Consider the following 22,999-nt stretch of genomic DNA (forward strand, 5'->3'; position numbering starts at 1 on the left):
ATATATATATATATATATATATATATATTTACCATTTGGCTGCGCCGGGTTTTCGTTGCAGCGTATGGGCTCTTAGTTGCGGCATGCGGGATCTAGTTCCCTGACCAGGGATCAAACCCAGGCCCCCTGCATTGGGAGTGTGGAGTCTTAACCACTGGACCACCAGGGAAGTCTCAAAATGCTCTTGTTGGTAAAACACAAGCCTGCCCCAAGGCTATTCCCCCCCCCCGCGCCCCCCCCCCCCACCCCGTATGCGGGCCTCTCACCGCTGTGGCCTCTCCCGTTGCGGAGCACAGGCTCCGCAGGCCCAGCGGCCACGGCCCACGGGCCCAGCCGCTCCGCAGCACGCGGGATCCCCCCGGACCGGGGCACGAACCCGTGTCCCCCGCACCGGCAGGCGGGCCCTCAACCACTGCGCCACCAGGGAAGCCCCTGCCCCAAGGCTATTGCTCTGAGCAGGGTGCCCCTGAGCTAGCATCATTGACAAACCATACTCCTGTCTCTGACTAGTTGTACCATCTACCCACAGCCGGCTTCTTCCTCATTCTTGGAGCAGGTGACCAGCCCGATGTCTGATGTCCGTCAGCTGCTGTCTTTTCCAGAGAAGTAACATGGCACAGCCCTGGCCTTTGTTTGCTTAGAGCTGGGATACCTGAGTGGTGGTGGCGGGAGACCCAGGGTAAGAAGCTCATTCCCAGCGCAGGGATAATGGCCCTCCAGCAGAAGAATCCTTGCGGGAAGCAGGAACCGGTTTGGGGCATATTTTCAGCTTAGGGGTGCATAGTGGGAACACACAACATGCAAGTGTGCTCAGGCTCATCAAGCAAGGCAATGGCAGTGCCAGCATCTTGATGCTAAACTGTGCTTACCACCGTTAAACCCCAGGGAGACTATCTGACCTCACCTCTTGACCCAGATGCAGCATGAACTTACCACTTCTTATCTGGGAGCATCCGTTGTCTTTACTCAACTTTAGCAAAAGATAGCCTGACACAAGTATTAATGCGACCTTTGATTAAGCCAAGGGATGATATGACGTGTAGATTTTTCACAATCTGCCTAGCAAAGCAGTACTTGGCACACAGCAGCGCGTGCAAGAATGCTTCTGGACTTTTCAGGGGGTGGTGGCAGTATGCTAATGAGATTGTTTGGCCCTGTTTTAAACATAAAAATACGTGGACAATGCACAAGAGGAAAACAGAAAAGGCTGCACAGAGTCCTAAGCTCACAAATCTGGAACTGCCTACAGCCCTCTGGTGAGCATTTCTAGGAAAAAAAGAAAAACAAAGGCTGTTCCCTTTTAAGGCAAATCCCCTGCAGCCTTGCAGCTGGTTTCTGAGAACCCTGACTCAGGACACTGTGTTTAGGCCCTGATAAGTCATCCGTTTGGATAATTTTCTATACATGGAGTCGGAGGTCATGGAGAACGGATGTGTCTTTGTTCTCCAAACACTGCCCTGGGAGGCTTCCCCAGCTGGCTGCCGGCGTCCCGGGCTGCGTGGGGATCCATTCATCACCCGGGCAAGGACTGGCAGACCCCCCAGGTCGGGCGCCCGGGCCGCGGGGACGAGCTCAAGAAGAGGGCCGCAGGGGCCAAGGGGCTAGGAGAGGTGCAGAGCGCACGTGTGCAGGCTCATGGTGCACCCGTCCACCCTTTTGTTCCATGTTCTAGAAGTGTTTGCTAATCAGCAATTAAAGTTTTGTCCGGCACAGAAGAGCATGATTCCAAAGTCTGCATATGCGTGCTTTAAGGAAAGAAAACATGACAACCCAAGCTAGAAAGAAGCCCAACAGGCCAACGAAGTAGAACAGAGAGCAAGCGACAGGCGCAGCTGATCCGCCTCACCGCCCGCGCCGCGCGGCGCAGCAGTCCTCCGCGGGCTCATCAGGCATGCGCCTCCGAGGGCGCTGATTGGCGGAGGGGGAAGTGGGCGGGGCAGAGCCTCAGAGAGCGAGTACTTGGAGGTTGGGGGGGGGGGGGGAGAAGTGAGAGCCTGGGGCGGTAGGGCGGTGGGCGCTGATTGGTGGTAGTGGCTGAGAAGGAGGAGGTGGGCGTGGCTGGGAGCGCCGGCGGGCTCTGATTGGCGGTAGTGGCGGGGGCCTGCTCCTCCCTGGGCCTGAGGAGGAGGAGGAGGAGGAGGAGGAGGAGGAGGAGGAGGAGGAGGAGGAGGAGGAGGAGGAGGAGGAGGAGGAGGAGGAGGAGGAGGAGGAGGAGGAGGAGGCCGGCTCCGCCCTGGGCCTGAGGAGGAGGAGGAGGAGGAGGAGGAGGAGGAGGAGGAGGAGGAGGAGGAAGAGCCTGGGGCGGCGGACTCTGATTGGCGGTAGTGGCGGAGGGCCGGGCGGGGCAGCAGGTGCTGATTGGCAGTAGTGGCTGGGGGCGGGGCGGGGCGGGGCTGCCCGGGGCTGGTCCTCGCAGGCAGGAGGAGGAGGAGGAGGAGGAGGAGGAGGAGGGAGCGCTGGGCCCCCGGCCGCCGTGGCCGGCTCGGCCTGCCCTTTGTGCCCGCAGCCCGCGCCCCGTGCCGATGGCCGCTGCGCCGGGCTTCCCGGCCGCTCGCGCCCGCAGGCGGACCTAACCCCGCGCGCCTGGGATGCGCCGGGGATGCGCGTCCTCCGGCCCTGCGGCTCCTCGCGGCTGGGCGCCGGGCGATGGAGCTGAGCATGAAGAAGTTCACCGTGCGCAGGTTCTTCTCCGTGTACCTGCGCAAGAAGTCGCGCTCCAAGAGCTCCAGTCTTAGCCGACTCGAGGTAAATGCCCTCGCCTCTGAGCGCGCAGGTACCCAGGTCCCCGCCGCGCCCTGGAGGATGCTGCGGGTCTTGGGGCCATCCCGAGCCCTTTCCTATTGTCACATGCACGGTCACCCAGAGACCCACGTCAGGGAGTTAAAGTTGAAAGCTGGTCCGGTTTTCCTAAAACCGAACGTTATTGTTGGGACTTACTGATAACTGGACCGGTCCTCGGGTCCTCAACAGGGACTAAACTTGGCCCCCATTGAATTTCTAACTAATTTTGTTCCACGCTCTGCGCAGGGTTTGGGGTAGTCACCCTGAGTGCCCACAGGGGTGCTCCGGGTGGGGAGGGCTTTTCAGCCCGTGTCGCTCGCTATGGCACCTCAGAAGTCCCAAGTACAGAACCTGCCCAGCCCCACCCTAGGCTGGTGTTGATCGGGTTTATTTTGCCTTGACCCAGAGCCACACAAATACTACCATGTAGTGTAGATTGTTCGTGTATTTGAAATCAGCGTAGAATTGACAAAAAGGGATTAAGAAAAAAAAAAAAAGGCAGCAACACAATCTACTTGGACCAGTCTGAAACGGCGCTCAGTAGTAAAATGCCTGATGCAATATCTCTGCAGCTCGGGGTTTGATACAGATTCGTCCCGAAAGCCAGAGGACCCTGAAAATAGTGTCCTTTTCTCGGGTCCTGCATCATGTCATCTTCAGGTTTCCAAGTCATCTGTGGACGGTTCTGTAATGTGTTTTGTATTTCAACAATCACATCTTATTCTCTTCATCCCGGTGTCCAGAGTACATGGTTGAATCTACAGATGACCAAACTGTGAAGCACGTTTAAGTACAAAAAAAAAAAAAAAAAAAAAAAAGACATTGTGGGATTTGGGGGGAGGGGTGGGAGCTGATGACACAGCCTAGAGATTTCTTTTGACATTGCCCTCGCCTGTGCCACAAGGCTGGCACCTATGGAGGTTTTGATGTGTTTTTTTCTAACGAAGTCAAATCAATTGGAGCAATGTCACATTTTTCATCTTGAGTTTCTTTGTCCTGGCTGCCATGATATTAGATACAGGCACGGGTTCTGCAACAATTAAGAGGGCTTTAGGCAAAGCTCAGGAATAGACATGAAAGCAACAGGGAATTACTTGTTTAAAAAGTTTCTGTTAATGGTATCACTAAATCAGAATTTTAAGAACTAGGTTAGGTTTCTGAGGGTAAAACATATCTTTCAAACAAATACAACTATTAATTAAATTGTGGAGGAGGGCTTGCTTTAAACCTCATGCTGACAGAGATGAAGCATAAGTTCATTGAGATAAGTCGTTTTCCTGGGTCTCAGGCACTTAAAAAACGAAAGTGGACAAGAATAGAAACTCAGAAGAGTATTCACCTTTATACCTAGTATGTCTTTATTCATCGAAATGCCAAGTTTATTATTCAGCTCCTTGTCTCCTTCCATTTATTGTCCTTGTCAAGGCGAGGCAGTAAACTCCCGGAGTCGTTTAGGAAGAGGAGCGTAAACACTGGCAAAAACCCGTGGGGTCAGGAACCCTCTCAGCACGATATACTCACCTCTGGTGTTCTGGTTCGGCAAGGAGAACCGGGTTGTGGAAGTGCCTCAAAAAATATATGTAATAGGAACCAAGTGTTGCTTAGAAACGAAGTTGCTTCGATGTGAAAATAAAATTTCTGTATACAAAATAAAACTATAAATAAACCATCAGCTATGCAGAAGGTCAAGCTGACGAGGAAGAAATGTAGTCTGTCAGCACGTGGTCAGTGAGCACTTCGTCCGACCCAGGTGCCTGTGCTGGGGGCTGGACAGAAGTTCTGATAAAGAAGCCCAGCGCTGATACAGTGCCCTGTTCTCTGCAGATGCTCTCAGCAGCTGCTTGCAGTTGATACTTGTGAAAATCCAGGTAGACATGTGTTACTATCCTCATTCTACTGCTAGGGAGGAAAAACCCTGAGAACAAAACCTGAGAATCACGCTGAAAACCGAACAACTAATTCACTCTGCAGGTGTTTACTGAGAACCTCCTATGTGTGCAGCTCTTTTCTGGGCATTGTAGGTCCAAAAAATATAAGACGTAGCAGCCCTGGCCTCATGGTACCTCCACCTAGTGGGGGGTCGAATCAGTGACTGACTGACCTGTGCTTCAGTCCAGTAAATTCCATGTTCCTGCCCGGCTACCTTCCATCATTTCCCAAAGAAGCCTGTCTATTCGTTTGTATAGTCAGAGCAGATTGTAGACCAAGAAGCACTCACCAAAAATTGTGAAATTTAGGAGGCAGGTTTGTCAATAATTTGAGGTTGAGAAATAGGACATATAAAGTACTTAACAGGGATATGTATGTAGTTCTCTGGACTAATGAAAAAGATAACTCATTTTGTGAAAAGAAGCATGGTTATTTTTAAACTCTTTCTGTGAAACTTATATTTTAAAATATACACAGAGACTTTGAAAATTTTTGTTTTGTTTACATTCAAAATCTAGTGATATTAACAGGAAAGTAACAGTACTCACTTTAAGGTTGGAACAGTATCATCTTGGTCAAAAAGACTTTTAGGGAGAGGCTTAGTGTTTCACACTTGCTTTTAAATTTGACTTGACTTTCCCATCTAGAACTCAGCATTTGGTCAGCTCTAACCACCAGAGAAGCCAGGTTGTTTGATCAGATTTGGAATCAGTTTATGAATTACAGCTTAAATGTTTTTACAGTGTATCAGCATTGCAGCAGCTGAGACGGCTAGATCTTGGACTCTGGCAAGGATGATCTTGGGGGTTTCTAAAGGCAACTTGGATGTCTTGTACAGATTTCTATGTGCATGCCCTAGAATGGTTTCAGGGCTCAGCGTCTGCCAGACCCTCACCCCCGAGAAAGCTCTGATATCAGGTCATTGACAGCATTGCCTGAGAGCCATAGTACCTCTAGAAGGTGTAACCATTGCCTCATCTAACTGTCCATTTCATAGATGAGAAAATGGGGCCCAGGGAAGCAAAATGACTTGCTTATGCTCCTAAAATGTTTGACAGGGAGTTCTTTACTCTAAGAGCATGTACCGTTTGTTATTAATTTTAGCCATTTCAGGTTGCGTGGTTATTGGAGTTTACCAAGTGGTAGATGATGCACGAATGAAGGCTATTACAGGTTTTAAAAGAAAACTACTCTATTAGGGGATGTTCTGGAATGTGCTTCATAACCTAAAGTTATTCTAGAAAACCTTTTCTGGAGGTTAGAAAGTTCCAAGTGAATTTGGGCTTTGCATCAGATTTTCTAAAATTGGATTCTCACTTTTACCTCTCACAGCAGGGCCGTTCCTTAAACTCCCTAAGCCTCATTTTTCTCCACTGTGAAATGGGGATGGTAATAGTTCCTACCTCTTGGGGTTAATATGAGGAGTATGAACCACCATATGTAAAGGCTTATTAACATGGAGTCTGGATGATGAAATCAATAATCAGTCATTGTTAGCTATGGGTATTGATAAAATATTTCCCGAGTTTATTGATATTTTTCATATTGTTCAGTGTCTACTGGTTCTGTCTGAACCTGAGGTTGCCCCTACGGCCTGCGGAACCCATGGCTTGTGCTGTCTCCCAGCCTGGTAATTAATTAATCGTTGAGGCGCCCTTGCTGAGCGCCTTAGGGAAGAAAAGGCAGAGATCAGCCCTCCCAGGCTGGATTCCAGCCTGTTTCGCTCGATAGGACTGGCCCCGTTTGCTAAGATGACAGCCCCGGTCCGTCATCTGGCTGGGATGGTGATATTCCTCTTCCTTATCTCGCCTGTCACCCTGGGATCCGAGAATGCACTACAGTGCAGGTCCTGGAGCCGCGGCATCCAGAGCTCAGGCTGCTTCTAGGGTCAGGACCTGCCCCAGCGTCAACGTCCTGACCTAGCAGAGCTTTGGGAAGGAAGCCTGCCTACTCACCCTTCAGTAGCCCAGGAAAACCCCCAAAGTGTGAGCGAACTCCAAAGCCTAGCTTGGGGCTGGGGAAGGCTGAGAGAGGTTGGCCAGGAAAGGCTTGGGAGAAAATATTGGGTTTCAATTAGTGAAAAGTGATATCGTTTACTCGGGGTAAGCTTTATCTACCAATCTGCTAAACGTATCAATACTCAATGTCGGTTCATTTAGGGAACACTTATGTTGCTTGAGGTTATCACCAAAGACGGGAAGTTGGTTCTCTTTGTTTACGGATCATTTCATCTGGTTTTGACATTTTTACTGAAAAGACAGTTGGGGGTGAGTGAGAAGGACAAAAGACAAGTCCTCTCTCTGGGGTATTGATAGTGGTAAACTGTTGAGTGGAGAAGGATTTCATTTATTTATTAGCTCAGTTAGCTACATACTCAGAGTTTTTAGTGTATACCCTGTGCATTGTGCAAAACAGTTGAGATATAAAGGTCTGATCCCTGCCCTCAGTGAACTTAACATCTAGTGAGAGAGGCAAACACGTAAATGGAAGCCCGCTATGTAGGGTGTTAAGTCCTGCGAAATTATTGGCATCATTGGAGTTCAGTGGTCTGATTGCGTCAATTGTCAATTTGTTCCGATTTCCAACGCTCACAGATAATCAGGCATTATCTATGTGCACATGTGCACACATGAATATATTTCAATTGCTTACCCCTTTTTAAAGGAAGCATGGTATCCTAATAAATTAAATGTTAAGGGACTCTTAGCAAATAGAGCAGTGTTGGCTCCGGGCATGAAAAAAAAAAAAAAAAAAGAAAGAAAACTTCCTGGAAAGTTAAACATTCAAGCTTATTCTTGGTCCTTGACTGGTAAGCTCTTCATGATATTGGGAGGTTTCCAGGAAAACCATTTCTAATTAAAATAATTTTCAGGTAATTTCAGTAAATGCACCCAGAGAAATTCTGTGTTAATCTTGATTTTGTTGGGCTTTTGGATAGCAATAACAACAACAAAAAGTCAGAGAAGACCACGAGAAATAGTCCATTTTAGTGAATACTTAATTTGCTTATTGTTTTGCTTATTTATGCTTTGTTCTGTTTTGAAGACACTAGACTTAATTCCTTATTTGTGGTCTGCCTTATCTTTGCAATTTCATTACATACTTTTCTCTCCTTACAGCCAAGAAAACTCCCCAAAGTACTGTTTCTTATTTAAAAATATGTGAAAAGACAACCCAAAATATTACTTCACTCCTTTTTAAAAAATTTTATTTTATTCAAGTATAGTTGATTTACAATGTTGTGTTAATGTCTGCTGTACAGCAAAGTGATTCAGTTATACATAAATATATATATATATATATATATGTATATACACATTCGTTTTCATGTTCTTTTCCATTACGGTTTATCCCAGGATATTGAATAGAGTTCCCTGCGCTCTACAGTTGGACTTTGTTGTTTATCCATCCTATATATAATCGTTTGCATCTGCTAATCCCAAACTCCCAGTCCATCCCTCCCTCACCCCTTCCCCCTTGGCAACCACGAGTCTGTTCTCTCTGTCTGTGAGTCTGTTTCATAGATTCACCCTTTTTTTTCTCCACCTCTTTGACCTATTCATTCTGAGTGTCTTCCACCACACACCCCGATGCAGCAAAGACTATTTCTGTATATTTTTCATGCATTCAGAAGTACAGGAATAAAATGAAATCACACTAAGTAAAAACTGGAATATCTGTCCACATCATCTGATTTGCTGCTTACCCAGGATTTCACTCTGTTTCTTGCATGCTGGGTGGGCGATTTCCTAGATGTGGCAAATTTATAAGTGGGTAGGAGGCGTCGGAACACTGAGGCAGGGCGAGACCAGGGGCTTGAGCAGTAGGTCAAGAGTGTGAGCCTTGTGAGCCGGGGATCCAGTGGGCAGTGCTCCTTTCAAATGTAGGGAGGCTGGGGGTGAGCTTGTTCTGTAGGAAATGCAGTTGGTAACCAGCAGTTTAGCCAGAAACGCTCTTCATCTTTGGTCCAAGCTTCTGTGCTTGTGAACTGAGTAAAGCCAGTGTAGCACTAAAAGCATTCTCTAGAATGCTCTGCCTTTATCTCCAATGACGCTGGGTTCTGTTGTGTTGTATTTTTCCCCCAGCGTCATGTGTTTGCTGATATATTTTCACTGGTAAAAGCTATTAAATTAAACTCAAGTAGGAATTACCAACAAATCGTCTGTTAAGCTACAGTGTGATTTAATCAAGCAAATGGCTCAGACACAAATGTATTCAGTATAAAATATTGGTCATCGTATCTGACTTGCAGCCGTGTAGGAAGCCTTTCCTGCTGAAGAGTTGGCTAAGGATACGTAATGGCGGCGCAGCTATACTTAAACCTGGGAACCTGCCGCCTGGGGTATGCGGGTGACTGCGGTGGCCGCATCACTGTGGTCGATCACCAGGTGGGCAAGAGCCAGTGTTTGGAACCACCGAGACGCGCGCTGACAAAGCTCTCCTCCCTCAAACTTTAGCCCGGCTCCCCGGCCCCTCTTTTCAACTCGGCCGGACCTTGGGCTTCTGCGTCATCCTTGCCGGCCCTGCAAAACCCGGTGTAGCAAGAATTCTGCTGAGTTGATTGAGAGAGCACCCCGACCCGTCCTCGGCCTTTGGTCACCCTCTATATCTGGTCCAGTTCCCCATCCCCACATCCCCAGGTGAGGAGAGATGAGCCCGACCCGCCTTCAGCTCAGTTTAGAAGGAACTGCCCTACCCCACCGCCCCTCACCTGCCCCTTGGCTGCAGATCCCCACGTGTCCTTCTCGTATGGGGTCTGAGCTCCATCTCTTCCCCCTGCCGCAAACCCCACTGCAGTGGTCCCTTGAATAAAGTCTTCCTCGCCGTCTTTAACAAGTGCCAGAATAATTTTTCTTGAGCAGTACCTATTATTAGTAGTAATTTGCGTGTGTTCCTTGAGATCCCTTAACGGGGGTCCCAGGAACACCACTGATCAGAGAGCCCTACTAGATTCCAACCAGCAAACGCTCAGCAGCCAGTCTTTCTCCACGAGCTTTGGTTTGCAAAGGTCCCTAGGGTCTGCAGGCCGCCCTCACCCTAAGAGCCCCAAGAGTCTGTCCCCGTGGGCCAGGCAGAGATGCTTTCCCCTCGCCCTGCATTGGGCCCCCTTCCCCAGCCCAGGGCTCCCATGCTCCCTCCTCTGGATGTGACTGGATCTCCTGGCCCCCGGCACTTCCCTCGTGCTCTTGCTGTCAGCCCCACCAGGCCACTTCACGCTTTTGAGCTCCTGTCTCCTCATCTACAAAACAGGGGTTCCCCTGTGATAATGCTGTCCTCGGGTTATTAAATGCTTCGAAGGTGAAATGGGCCTGGTCAGGGAAGAGTTTGCCCTTGGCATTCTGTGATGTCACACAAAGCTGGCTTTGATTGGACCCCGTCTGGAAGGGGGTTTGCACTACATTATGGGGGAAGAAAGCTTTTCCTCCTCTGCCAGCCTCCTCTCCCTCACGCTTCTGAGGACTCATCTGTTTCAAGTTAGTACTGTCACCACGGAGCTAGCTTTCCTAGTTGTAGCTACGCTGAGATTCCTGGGACTGATGCTCTCATCCATGTTGCTGTCACTTTAAACATAATTCATGGAAACAGCAGCTCTTGTAAAGCAGAGAGGTTCATGCTGTTCCTGGTGTCAGCCCTGTAGCCAGGGGCCGAGGAACCGGTGGAAATGATCTGGCTTCTTAGGGAGAAGAACTGCTTTTTCTCTTGGCCAGTCTACTCTCCTACGTTAAATCAAAAACACCAATCAGTGGAGTGTTTACTTTGTTGGCCTGCGTGTTTCCTCCTGTTGCCCAAGAAAAGAAGGTTCTGAATAAGACTGAAAAGCTCTGAAAAATCTGCGTCACACCCTGGGGTGATCTGTGTGCCGTATCATCAGTCCTGGGATTTTCGGGTGGAATGTTTGCCAGACCTCGAGTCCGGGACCTCTCTGACGTGTCTGTGCGGTCAACGTGAGCTGTGACATTCTTTGCGTCAGGACAGCCAGGCCACACCAGCCCGCCCGAGGTAGCTTTTACTCCTTAAAACGTGCGGTCAGATCTTTAAGGAAAAGGGATGGAGGGATTTACTTTGAAAGACTCTCCTCTGGAATGCCTACGGTGGAAATGCTCTAGTGACTGCTTAGGTAACCGCTTATTCAGGTCCCAGTTTTAACACTTTTGGCCCAGGATAATTGCAAACTTTCCACAACTAAGGAAAGTTAGTTGTCTTATCTAGTATAATATTATATTAGATACAATATTAACCTCCATATATATAGTTAACATGCAGAATATAGTGTGGACAATCACTTTCTAAGAATGAAAAATTAAGAAAGCTTCTTATTCTGAAAAGTGAGTAGAACGCAGATGGAGAAGGTGCTCTGGAGAGCCTTGGCGGGAGGGAGACTGGGAGCGCAGGTGGGGAGGGCAGCGGCAGAGATGAGCCTCAAGAGCTGGGCGGCCGGGCGGGCTCTGTGTGCCCCGAGACCCCCAGGCTGAGCGTGCAAGGGGGCCACGGGAGAGAGGCACTCTTGCCTTTTGACTTGCTACGGTGACTCTGTTTGGTTGACTTTGAAGATAAAGTAAAGAAAAAAAGAAACTAGAAAAAGCAGAAAGGGGCACTTCTTTTTAGAACACCTTCGGCTTCTTGCATCCTGCTTAGTTTGTAATCAGGTTAGGGAACAGGGCAGATGGGCTGCTGGAACAAGGTAGCGATTATTGCTCCCTGCCTTCACCCCAGAGAACCCCAAGAAGCAGCGTGAGGCTGGGCGTGACTTTGTATTTCTAGATCTCAGCAGAAAAGAGAAGGCATGCATTTTTTTAATATATACTTATATTTTTAATAGGATTCCCCTTCTTCGTTCTCTCTCTTTTTTAAAAAAATAAATTTGTTTATATCTTTATTTACTTTTTGGCTGTGTTGTGTCTTCGTTGCTGTGCGTGGGCTTTCTCTAGTTGCATTGAGCGGGGGCTACTCTTCGTTGCGGCGCGCGGGCTTCTCGCTGCGGTGGCTTCTCTTGCTGCGGAGCACGGGCTCTAGGCGCGCGGGCTTCCGTAGTTGTGGCACGTGAGCTCAGTAGTTGTGGCACACGGGCTCAGGAGTTGCAGCACGTGGGCTTCAGTAGTTGTGGCCCATGGGCTCTAGAGCGCGGGCTCAGTCGTTGCGGCACGTGGGCTTCAGTAGTTGTGGCTCGTGGGCTCTAGAGCGCAGGCTCAGTAGTTGTGGCGCACGGGCTCAGTAGTTGCGGCACGTGGGCTTCGGTAGTTGTGGCACGTGAGCTCAGTAGTTGGGGCACACGGGCTCAGTAGTTGCGGCACGTGGGCTTCGGTAGTTGTGGCTCGTGGGCTCTAGAGCGCAGGCTCGGTAGTTGTGGCGCACGGGCTTAGTTGCTCCGCAGCGTGTGGGATCTTCCCGGACCAGGGCTCGAACCCGTGTCCCCTGCTTGGGCAGGCAGATTCTTAACCGCTGCGCCACCAGGGAAGCCCCCGAAGGCATGAATTTTGATGTGTGACTCAATTAAGACTTTGCAGAGTCCACCCCGACAGAGATGTGAATAAAAATGTTCCACCTGGTCAGAAGATGCTGAAGCCCGTCTGTGAAGGGTCGGCGTGCAGGACAGCTGGGGTTCTTTGAGCCCCGTTTACGCCTCCATCAGCGTGTCCCACTTCCTTCTCTGACTCGTCGTTGAGGTTCGCCACAGTGGACTCCGGCAGTGGCTGTGAGGAAGTGAGGCGGATTTGTCAGAGTGAACCGGCTGGAGTCGTTGTGTGTGTGCACGAGGATGGGGTTTATACTCAGCGGGGGGACGGACATCTGCCCAGACCATCGCGGGGGTCTGGGAGCAGCACCTGTGAGTCCTGCCGACGCCCCCACTCTCCACCCAGCTGAGTGAGCGCAGCGGAGCCCCTGTCCCCCTCCGCGACACCCCTCCTTCCCTCCACCCAGCCTGTTCCGTCTGCGGCCCCCTCCACGCCCTCCCTCCTGTGACGCCTGCCGCTCAGGCACGTGGCAGCCCACGCCCATCCACCTGGCCGTCCCCTTGGCCCGAGCTGACCCGTGGCTTAGATTCAGGGCCATCACTTTCTTCCGAAGATTCTGGCCTGCAGCACTTGGATTTGGACAGGGGAGAGCTGTGGGAACTGGGGACAAGTATTCATTGCCGCGTGACCCAGGGTGGCATGGAGCCCGCTGCCAGAGTCGGGGCCTGCCAGGGCGGTTCGTGCTCATCACACCCCGTCTCCAGAGGAGGGGGCTGGGCAGAGAAGCCACTAGAAGAGTTCCTCCCGGCGGCTTGGGCTCTGTCACTTCCGTCAAGTTCTGGGCGTAAGGACGTTCGCTGCATCACCGACCATCCCGCGGGGCCCGGCCGGGTCCGGGGGCTGCGTGCCGCCTCCGCTGCTGGGGAGATACCCCTGTCCTCTCTGAGGGCGTCCTCTGTGTGGACACCGCCGCACCTCTGCGCGGCCTCCGAGCCGAGCCTCGTGGCTCTGCGTGCCTTTGCATAAAACCTTCTTTAGCCGGCTTGTGGCTGGTCCGGGACACGTCAGGCTCGGCTCCGGAGGCTCCGTGTCCAGGGGCAGCTGTGGGTGGCTGTCAGGACCCCCGCCCTGCCGTGTCCCGCACGCGTGTTCTCTGTGGTGCGCGCCTTCTGGGTCAACGCGTGTGAAGCCTGTGGAGGTCTTTTCGGAACTTCTGTCTTAGGTATTAACTGAACATTCACCGTGTGCCTGGAGATTATCTGTAGGACTTGGGTTTAGAGGGTTAAAAAGTAGGAAGAAATGGCCTTGACCTAAGACTAACTGGGGCGGACTGAAACCTCTGTAGAAGTGAAGTAACTAAGAAGCCATTACACAAGCACACGCCCGCTGGAGCTGGGCCCACCTACGGCGGTTCACACACTGCAGGTCTGCTGCTTGGCATTTAGAATCTTCCATAGAAAGAATGTCTCATCTGCATTCACAGTGTAGCTGAGAGAGTGTCACCTGCAGGAAAGAGTATGGAAAAACAAAAGAAACCATTTTCCCCACTTAAACAATTTTAAAGCAGTAAAATATCTTCGAAGGGTGAGAAACTGTCAACCTTTTAAAAGCAGATTCAGAAATTTCAAAATGTTTGAATACTAGCAATTTTTAAAAACTGAAAAATGAGAACAGTCAAGGGGGCTTTTATTTTAAAAGCCGGTGCTTACAGAGGAATAGGCTTAATTCCAGGAAGATGGCTTTTACGACATCTTGAAGCCATTTCTAGTCACATTTAAAAGCTTTTGACTTCCCAACGGTTGAGTTTTGTGATGCGCGATTTCACGTTCAAGCCTACCAGCCCACGACTGTGCCCCGGCTCACGAGACGGAGTGGGGTGCCCTCCTCTCAGGAGGAGCCTGGTTCTCTGAAGGATCCCCTGTGTGCTTGGGACCTCGGGCCCCTTCCTTAGGGACGCAGCGGCCGGCTGGGCGCCCCCTGCTCCCAGCACCACACCTGGGCTCGCGGCCCACGGAGCACGTGAGCCTGCGCCCCTGTCGGAAGGCCCTGGCCGGCCCCACCTGTGGCCCCCAAACCCTGTACCTGGCGGGCCGATATCCCTGCGCCCGCTCCGCCGTCCTGGGCGTGCGCCCCGGGCCGAGGCAGGAGCAGGGCGAGAAGGATGGCCAGCCTCCGGGGACCCCGGGAGCAGGTGCCCGAAAGCGCAGGGTCCAGTTTGTCTTCCTGGCGTCTCTGGCCCCGAGCGGCCCCCGGCCCTGAGAAGGAGCTCCAGCCACCCCGTGGGGAGCGTGACTGAGACGACCCCGCTCAGGAAACAGGGGTGCCTTACTGGTTGCCGGCTGTGCAGGGGGTTAGCCTTTGCCAGTGACGTATAGTTATTTCTCCTGCCTTGGCCTCACCCCTCACCCTGACCTGCACCACAGCCAGCTAGGTTGTTCCTGCCTGTGACACAGGCGGCCATTGGGGTCAGAGGAGACCCCACGTTTCTGTCTCTGCTCAGCCACTTAGTACTTGTGTGACTTTGGCAGGTGGCCAGCTAACCCTTCCCGAGGCTCAGTTTCCTCTGAAAATTGGTACAATACCTGCCTGCAGGGATCTAGCCAGGAATAGATGGAATGGCCTGTCCATGGGCCCCGGCGGGCACTTAGATAAAAAAAAACAACAACTCCATGTTTCCCATTACACTGCAATCTGTTTACAACACTCAGTCCTAGCTTCCTGCAGCCCTGCTTCTAGTCTGTACACCAGCCTCTGCGTCCCGCACGCCGGCCTCTGGGTCCCGCACGCCGGCCCACTGGGTCCCGCACGCTGGCCCACTGGGTCCCGCACGCCGGCCACTGGGTCCCGCACGCCGGCCTCAGGGTCCCGCACGCCGGCCCACTGGGTCCCGCACGCCGGCCACTGGGTCCCGCACGCCGGCCTCTGCGTCCCGCACGCCGGCCTCTGGGTCCCGCACGCCCGTCTCCCGTCCTGCACACCAGTCTCAGGGTCCTGCATACCAGCGGCAGCCTGACGTGCCGCAATCAGGGGGTTTATTAAATACAACATCAGAAGCATTAGTAAAAAATTACAAATCCCCCTTAAAGTGCAGGGTTCCAGGCAGAGGCACTCACATTTCAGGACTGGACTTTTTCCTGACCACTAAATCAAACCTCCCCTCCAACCTAGAAAATTCAGGTGCATACTTTTCACTAAAGGCTTGAAGTATAAGGAAAGGTTCTGAAAATTTAATACAAATGGACAGCTCCATTTCCTGTGGCTAAGCCTTCTCTCTGAGCCCTGATAACACCAAACTACTACTTAGTTTTGAAAGGTAATGGAGGAGTGGGAGTGGAGGAGAGAGAAGGGGGGAAACAGAGAAGGGGAGAGGAGGGGAAGGGTGAGTGAAAGAAACGGGGAGAATGCCGGCAGCCGAGGCCAGGAGGGAGCAGGGGCAGGTGGGAAAGACACAGAAAGAAAGGTGCATTGAGGAGGGGGCCTGGCATTGAGGAGATCTGAGGTGGCCGCTTAGGGAGAAACACCACAATGTGGGAAGCAGTTACATCCAAACGGTAGAGTCTGGCCGCCCTCACCCCCCGAGCTTGAAAGCAGCACACGCCTAGCCCTGTAATAGACGGAGTGTCACCTGTGGACTCCCCAAAGTTGTTTCTGGCTAAATTAGAGTCATAGGATTAGACACAGTCAAGAGGAAAGGGTCAGCGAGCAGCCAGCAGGGATCCTAGACAGAGCCACTCACTTCTGGGCCCCTTGCCCTGTTTGTAGCTGAGGCACAAGGTGTGGAAAGTTCCAGAACATGAACCTGGGGTGAAGGCTACATTCCTGTAGGGGACCCAGAAGCATGTGAAATCTTCCTTCTAAAGAAGAGCTAGGATTCTGGATTCCGCCAGTGCACTGTTGGTAGGGAGGCCCAGCATTGTCAGCAGATGGCCGAGGTACCAGAAATACTGGAGTCGCGGATTCCCTGCTTATGTCATACCTGGTGGACACGGCAGGACAGGACCGGGAATCTCCAGGCCCTTCTTCGGGGAACAGCCGAAGACGTCCCTCCTGCCGCCCCAAGCCCTCCCTGAGACTAGTGGGCAGAGCCTGGCATCCAGGGGTGGAACAGCAAAGAAAAACTAGAGGAAAAAACAAACAGGATTTGGAAAGGGACCTTGGACACAAAGTCATATGCTTCATGAATTCACAGTGTCTCTCCTGCAGTTAGCAAATGCAGCAGGTAGGGAGAGCAAGGTGGCCCTGCTCTCAGAGGATGCTTGTACTTGGGTGACTGGCTGCCCGTGCACAACCCCCCACCCGCTCTCGAGATCCGCGTTTGTGCCTTCCCCCAGCCCAGCGGGGACATCCCTGGCCCACTGGTGGGGCAAGATGAGTTTTGAAACGATTTAAAGCTTTATGGAAATGTAGGAAGGTACTGTATTGTCATCCACACAACAGTGGAAAACATTTCTTAGGAGCCCACAGGACTGATTTTATAGAGTTTTTACAATGTCTGTGATGAAAGAATCCAGAATGGCAACTTAACAAGGATTTGTTTTGCTTCCCCGAATTCTTCGTAACCAACATGTTCTATGAATTTTACAGTCGTATGTCAGCATCAGCAACTCACCTTTGTGTTTGAAAAGACGTGGTTATCCGTAATTACCGTTCAAGTGCATTTCGTGTTTCCAGACACACATCTGCCACTGAAGTAGTGACAGATACTGTCACTCCCAGAGCTCTTCCATCTGGGAGAAAAAAAGTAGAGACAAAATCAGGATTAAAATGCCTATTATTTTTCCAGCCAACAGGTCTTTCATGCACTTTATAGGTTTTAAGGTGAAGGGGTCTGAACCATTTGAAAACTAAATAATACAAGTTTTCTTTCTCAGCAAAGATGAGTTTGAAATATTCAGTTTGACAACCTGGAGATTAAAATGATCAGCTCTCTATAAATATTTAAGTTTTTATGTACGTATGTTTTTAACTATATGTGTGTGTGTGTGTGTGTGTGTTTATGAGTGCGCACACTGCATGTGGCGTTTTCCTGGCCACGGTGATTAGCTCAGAGTTGAGTGTGCGGTCCAAGACAGTCAAAATGGGATGTAACTTGGGACCTTTGTTCATCGGCTGTAGAGGAACAAGGAGGCATGGAGCCTGGGAGCTTTCTGAGACCAGGAGGTTACCCAGCCTACAGAGCAACCAACAAAGAGAGGAGAGCAGAGCCAAGAAAACCGTAGAGAAATGAGGTTGGAGCCTTGATCAGCCCATGCCTGAAGTCCTTATTACCTTGGAACATTTTGGTTATGTGATCCAACCAGTTCCACTTATTGTTTAAGCCAGTTTGATTTGGGTTTTCTCTTATGCAAATAGAATCGTCCTGATACACTTACTATCTAAATAACTCTTTACTGGAACCCTAAAAATGAGTACAATTATATTCTTTTCATAGATGAGGCAACTATATTAAAAGATCAAATAACTTGACTGAGGTCATCCTGATAGTAAGTGAGGAATCAAGTGTCAAACTTGGTTCTATTTGCCTCCAAAGCTTGTGCCTTTAACCACTGTGATATATGCTAGACCTAAAATAACACGTTTAGACCAGATAATTCTGTTCTATTCACACTGGCCAGGAAACTGCTCTCCTGAAGACATTTTCTGTCTAAAAAAATCACAAGGGGATTTGCTTACAGGTTATACATTGTGTTTAAGGTTCGGGCTGCCTTGTAGCAGGTGCCTGGTGTACCTAGGTGCTCAGTTAAAATAAGTGGTGAAGGAATGAGCGTGTGAATGCTTCCTGGCCCTCTCCCAGGGGACCCGAGAGCCCAGTGGGGCCAGCCCCTCCGGGTCCAGGGTTCCAGATTCCACTAAAGCACAGTGCTGTTGTTGCCTTTATAATTACAGAAGAGGCATGTCCCCATCTTCCTTTTTGCTCACCTTTTGTGTCCCGAGGTAAAGGTCCCAGTGAGAGGCAGGATGAGGATACTGGAAAGTACAAGTGAGGCTTGTACTTGTCGCCGGAGGGCGTGACAGCCTGTTGGCATCTCTGCCTGGGGGATGGGTCCTGCTGATGCATTTGTGTTGTTGGTTCATTTGGATGAAGGGACATACGTGGTATATTCAACAGTTTTGCAGATGTAGATAGAATTCTGCCAAATGGCTCTCTGTGAAGAATAGGGACATGTCGTCATAGGATAATAACATACATTATTTGGAAAGTATAATAATACCTTTAAATTTATGTTTCAAAACATAGTAGAAAGACTTTTTTTCAGATTTTCCAGTTTAATTGAGATGGCAAATTGGGAACATTAAAATTAAATTTTTTTATTCATTAAAAAAGTGATGTGTTTTTTAAAAATTTATTTTATTGAAGTATAGTTGATTTACGATGTTGTATTCATTTCTGCTGTACAGCAAAGTGATTAAGTTATAATATATATTATTATATATGTATGTAATTATACATATTATATATAATATGTATATATATACAATCTTGTTCATATTCTTTTCCATTATGGTTTATCACAGGGTATTGAATATAGTTCTCTGTGCTAAAAACTGAAATGTATTATTTTATGTTTGCAATCATTCTTTCAGTGTGTTTAGTGGGTCTAAGAATACTTTTGTTCCTTTTCTGTCTACTTTTCTTTGTCATAACTATCTCCAGTCTAAAATCTAGACTGTGTAAATAATAATTCAAGGAAATAAGGATTCAAAACAAGATAGAAGTGGTATCGATTCTAGAAAGAGTATTTTGTTTATTACTTAGTTTCCTGCTCTTAAAATTATTCAGCCATATAACTATGTAAAAATGGATATGCATATATTCATTTTATAGAGTAAATTTTGTGAAAACACTGTAACATTGTTTTCTTTGCCATTATTTTTCATATACTTTTACATCCAAATTTTTGCCAACACTACCTTTTAACTGTAGTGGTCACATTTTGATAAATTGCTAGAAAGAATTTGTTATATAAAACAATGTACAAAAGTATGATCTATAAGATAAAGACTCGTGAGCAAGCAGCCTTTTCTACCCTGGAAGTATCCACAGACTTTGTACTCAGTGCGTTTCTAAGTGTCTGGCATCATGGAATGTGTAACCTAACTGCATCGGATTGTATCTTTTTTAACTGTCATGAGTTCTTTCCTTTGAATTGTGTCCTTGATTTTTGCTTATAAATGATGGACAGCTAATTCCTTCAGAATTCAGGAAATTCACATTAATTTCCTGCCCTTCACTCTGCTACCAGTGTCTGTGTTGGTTTGATTATCTTTTTATTCACAGGGATGAAAAAGAGAGAGCCTTTTCATTTTCTTCCGTGGTGGTGTCATACTGCTTGATTGGAGAATAATGACTTGCTTTCATACATTTATTAAATGATAAGCCACACCCTGTAGTAAATGCCTTCATGCTCACAGAGCCATTTCAGAAGACCTTTTTTATGTGACATTTACCAGTAAGTATTGCTGTTTCTAGCAAGCTACTTAGTAGTGAAAGATATTGTGTCGAAATAAATAGCAAGAGATATGGTAAGAAGAAGGGAGTGGAGAAATAAATTAAAACAAGAAGAAAAAAGAGTAAGAAGGATAGAAAAAGAGAACAAGAATAAGTGATTTAAAGCTAATAAATTCTCTTTATCTTGAAAGAGTGTAGACGGATATTTTCTGATTACATGAGTATTCTAGTTTGTGAATTCCCCATTTCCAAATAAGTACAAATTAATAAAATATACTTGGCACTAAAACTTCTCTGAATAAAATTAAGCTTTTGATAATTCAGAATGTACTTTATGTTTCCATATTCCTAGGTCATCAATATAAATATCCAACATTGTGGTCCAGCACCGTAGCTATAACAATACCATATCATAGAAAAACGATGGAATCATTTGATCTAACGGTCAAGCAGCTCAGGGGTCCTTTCTGTAATTACCCTGAAAGTAAATTTGAATCAAGGTTTTTCCATTTGTCTATTACACTGGAACCCCGTTTTCAAACATCTCATGCGGAACTGCAGTACATGAAACAGATTTTGAAGAAGAGCCACTTTGGTTGCAAGGGGATGAGAGGGTCTTGGCCTCCCTGTGGCCTCCCCTCTCCCCCATCGATCTGTGACCAGATCACAGGACCCCAGGGTCCCAGAGAACCCCAGTTTGAAAAGCAACCAGTCTAGGCAAGCAACTAGATAGCAGCCTTGTCCCCTTTATCGTCTCTACCCATTAGTCCTAGAGTGAAGTTGACAGAACAGCCTGCTCTCCTCTCTCCAGATGTCAGCAGAGACCAGGTTGGGTTTGGGCTGTGACCCTACTGTATAGTCCTGACGTTGTGCTTCAGAGTCAGTCCCCGATCCTAAATTGTTTAGTTATTCACGTCTAGTTCATTTTTCTCTTTCATAAAAGTTCTGTTTTTAAACAATGTCCTTAGCATCCTGGTTGTTTGGATCTGCGAATAAACATGACTTTACGTCTAACTGTGTATCAGCTGTGGAGGACACAGGATAAACACCCCCATCCAAGAGAGCGGCCGCAACTGGGAAAGTCTTGGCTCACAGAGCAGGACTGGAAAGGGGTCGGGGAGCGTTCTGTCAGGCTCATGGGGAGAAGCCCTCAGACCCTCTTACCAAGCGCTGCAGGGTGACCTCTGTCTGTGCGGGGTCCAGGGACGTTGCTTTCATATGCCTTTTAGATCTAAACGGTAGGCAAAATGTTATGTTTTCCCCAAGACTCAAAAGTTACTCCTGATTTCATCTCCCTCACAGACGGAAATAATTCCGAATCTGTAACTGGAAATTCTGGATGGGTATTTTTTTTTCTTCCATGTACTGATAGACTGTTAAATTAGATGTGAGACTTTTGAGCCAAACATTTTTTTATTTTTGTAGCACCAAATTGGATTACGTTTTCTTGGATATAGAGATGCTTGTTGTTACCACATACAATTAAAGTTATCCATCTTCTAAACTGTGAGTGGTTGCTTTATACCCTTGTTAAGGGAGGGTTGTCTATACCCTGGAAACTCTGTTTCCAGAATGTGTTAAATGCCCACCCTAAATTCTCTTGCTCTGTCCTGGGAGACTCTGCCCATCATACATTCAGCCAGTATCTCCTGGGTGTGGGGGGCGCTGTCTTTGTGAAAAATTCCAAAAATTTTCCTGAGAACTGACGCAGAATTAAAATCAGATACATGAGAAGCGTGTACGCTGCTTCGTTTTGTTAATGTGCACTTTCATGAAAGGTACCAAGAAAGTTCTCCTTTGAATCACCTCAGTAGTTGTTTTGTCCTAAGTTCCCTTGAATACTATGACTTTTTTCTTGTTTCTATAAACAGCTTTATGAGATCTAGTTCACATACCATACAATTCACCCCTTTAACGTGTACAGTGCCAAGGTATATTCACAGAGCTGTACAACCATCACCACAATCTAGAACTTTTTCATCACCCCAAAATAAACTCTGGACCCATTGCCCGTGACCCTCCATTTCTCCATCCACTGCCCCTCCTTCCAACAGCCCAAGTTAACTGCTAATCGCTTTTAATCGCTATAGGTTGGCCTATTCTGCGCATTTTATATCAATGGAATCATAGACCAGGTGGTATTTTGTGACTGGCTTCGTCCATTTATCACAGTGCGTCCACGGTTCATCCACGCTGTAGCGGGTGTTTCTCTTTATCACCAGATACTCCATTGCATGGACATAGCACATATTATTATCCAGGAATCCGCTGATAGACATTTAGGTTGTTTCCGCTATTTGGCTACCGTGACTAAAGCTGGTGTGAACATTTGTAAACAGGCTTTTGTGTGGACATGTCTCCATTTCTCTTGGGTAGGACTGGAATTGCTGGGTCACATGGTAACTCTATGTTTAAGCTTTTGAGGAACCTCCAGACTGTTTTGCAGAGTGGCTGCAGCACTTTACGTTCCCCCCAGCAGTGACTGAGGGGTCCAGTTTCTCACCAACACTTGTTACTGCTCACCTTTCTGACTGGAGCCATCCTAGTGGGTGTGAAGTGGTGTCTCACTGTGGTTTGGGGTAGTGTTGCCCGATGACTAGTGGTACTGGCATCTTTTCATGTGTTTATTGGCCACATCTTCCTTGGAGAAATATCTATTCAGATCACTTTTTAAAAATATTAGGTGATTTTTTTGTTTGTTTGTTTTTTGTTTTTTGTTTTGCGGTACGCGGGCCTCTCACTGTTGTGGCCTCTCCCGTCGCGGAGCACAGGCTCCGGACGCGCAGGCTCAGCGGCCACGGCTCACGGGCCCAGCCGCTCCACGGCACGTGGGATCCTCCCGGACCGGGGCACGAACCCGTGTCCTCTGCATCGGCAGGCGGACTCTCAACCACTGCGCCCTCAGGGAAGCCCCGTAGGTGATTTTTTAAATTATTGAGTTGTAAGAGTTTTTTTATATTCTGAATACAAGTCCCTTACCAGCTATATTATTTGCAAATATTTTCCCCCATTTTGTGGGTTGTCTTTTCATTTTCTTGATGGTATCATTTGTGGCATAAGTGCCATGACTTCTGTGTTAACCCCATCATCCCACCATGATTGGAAAATATAATAATACAATAATAATATAATAATAATAATACAATAATATAATAATACAATAATATAATAATACCTTTCAAGGCCCTTTCCAACCCTGCCTGGACATCCAGATTTCCAGGTGGGTGTTGTGTCCAGGTTATATCTTTTTTTTTAACATCTTTATTGGAGTATAATTGCTTTACAATGGTGTGTTAGTTTCTGCTGTATAACAAAGTGAATCAGCTATACGTATACGTATATCCCCACATCTCCTCCCTCTTGCGTCTTCCTTCCGCCCTCCCTA

At 48.2% G+C, this 22,999-nt stretch overlaps 1 protein-coding gene across 4 annotated transcripts in view; it reads left to right on the forward strand.

Moving 5' to 3' along the window:
- RPS6KA2 (ribosomal protein S6 kinase A2) overlaps window positions 1-22,999 on the forward strand; it is a 215,722-nt gene that overhangs the window by 42,116 nt on the left and 150,607 nt on the right. For 3 of the 4 annotated variants that reach the window (XM_007107822.4, XM_007107823.4, XM_028494766.2), the window contains exon 1: window positions 2,542-2,745. The exons of the other annotated variant lie outside the window; for it this stretch is intronic. In XM_007107822.4, the coding sequence (XP_007107884.1) occupies window positions 2,647-2,745 (99 nt within the window). In that variant the 5' untranslated portion in view covers window positions 2,542-2,646. Of the gene's footprint in view, window positions 1-2,541; window positions 2,746-22,999 lie in introns of those variants that run through there. 4 annotated transcript variants of the gene reach the window in all.

This window comes from Physeter macrocephalus, chromosome 10 (assembly GCF_002837175.3).
Source record: "Physeter macrocephalus isolate SW-GA chromosome 10, ASM283717v5, whole genome shotgun sequence".
NCBI lineage: Eukaryota > Metazoa > Chordata > Mammalia > Artiodactyla > Physeteridae > Physeter > Physeter macrocephalus.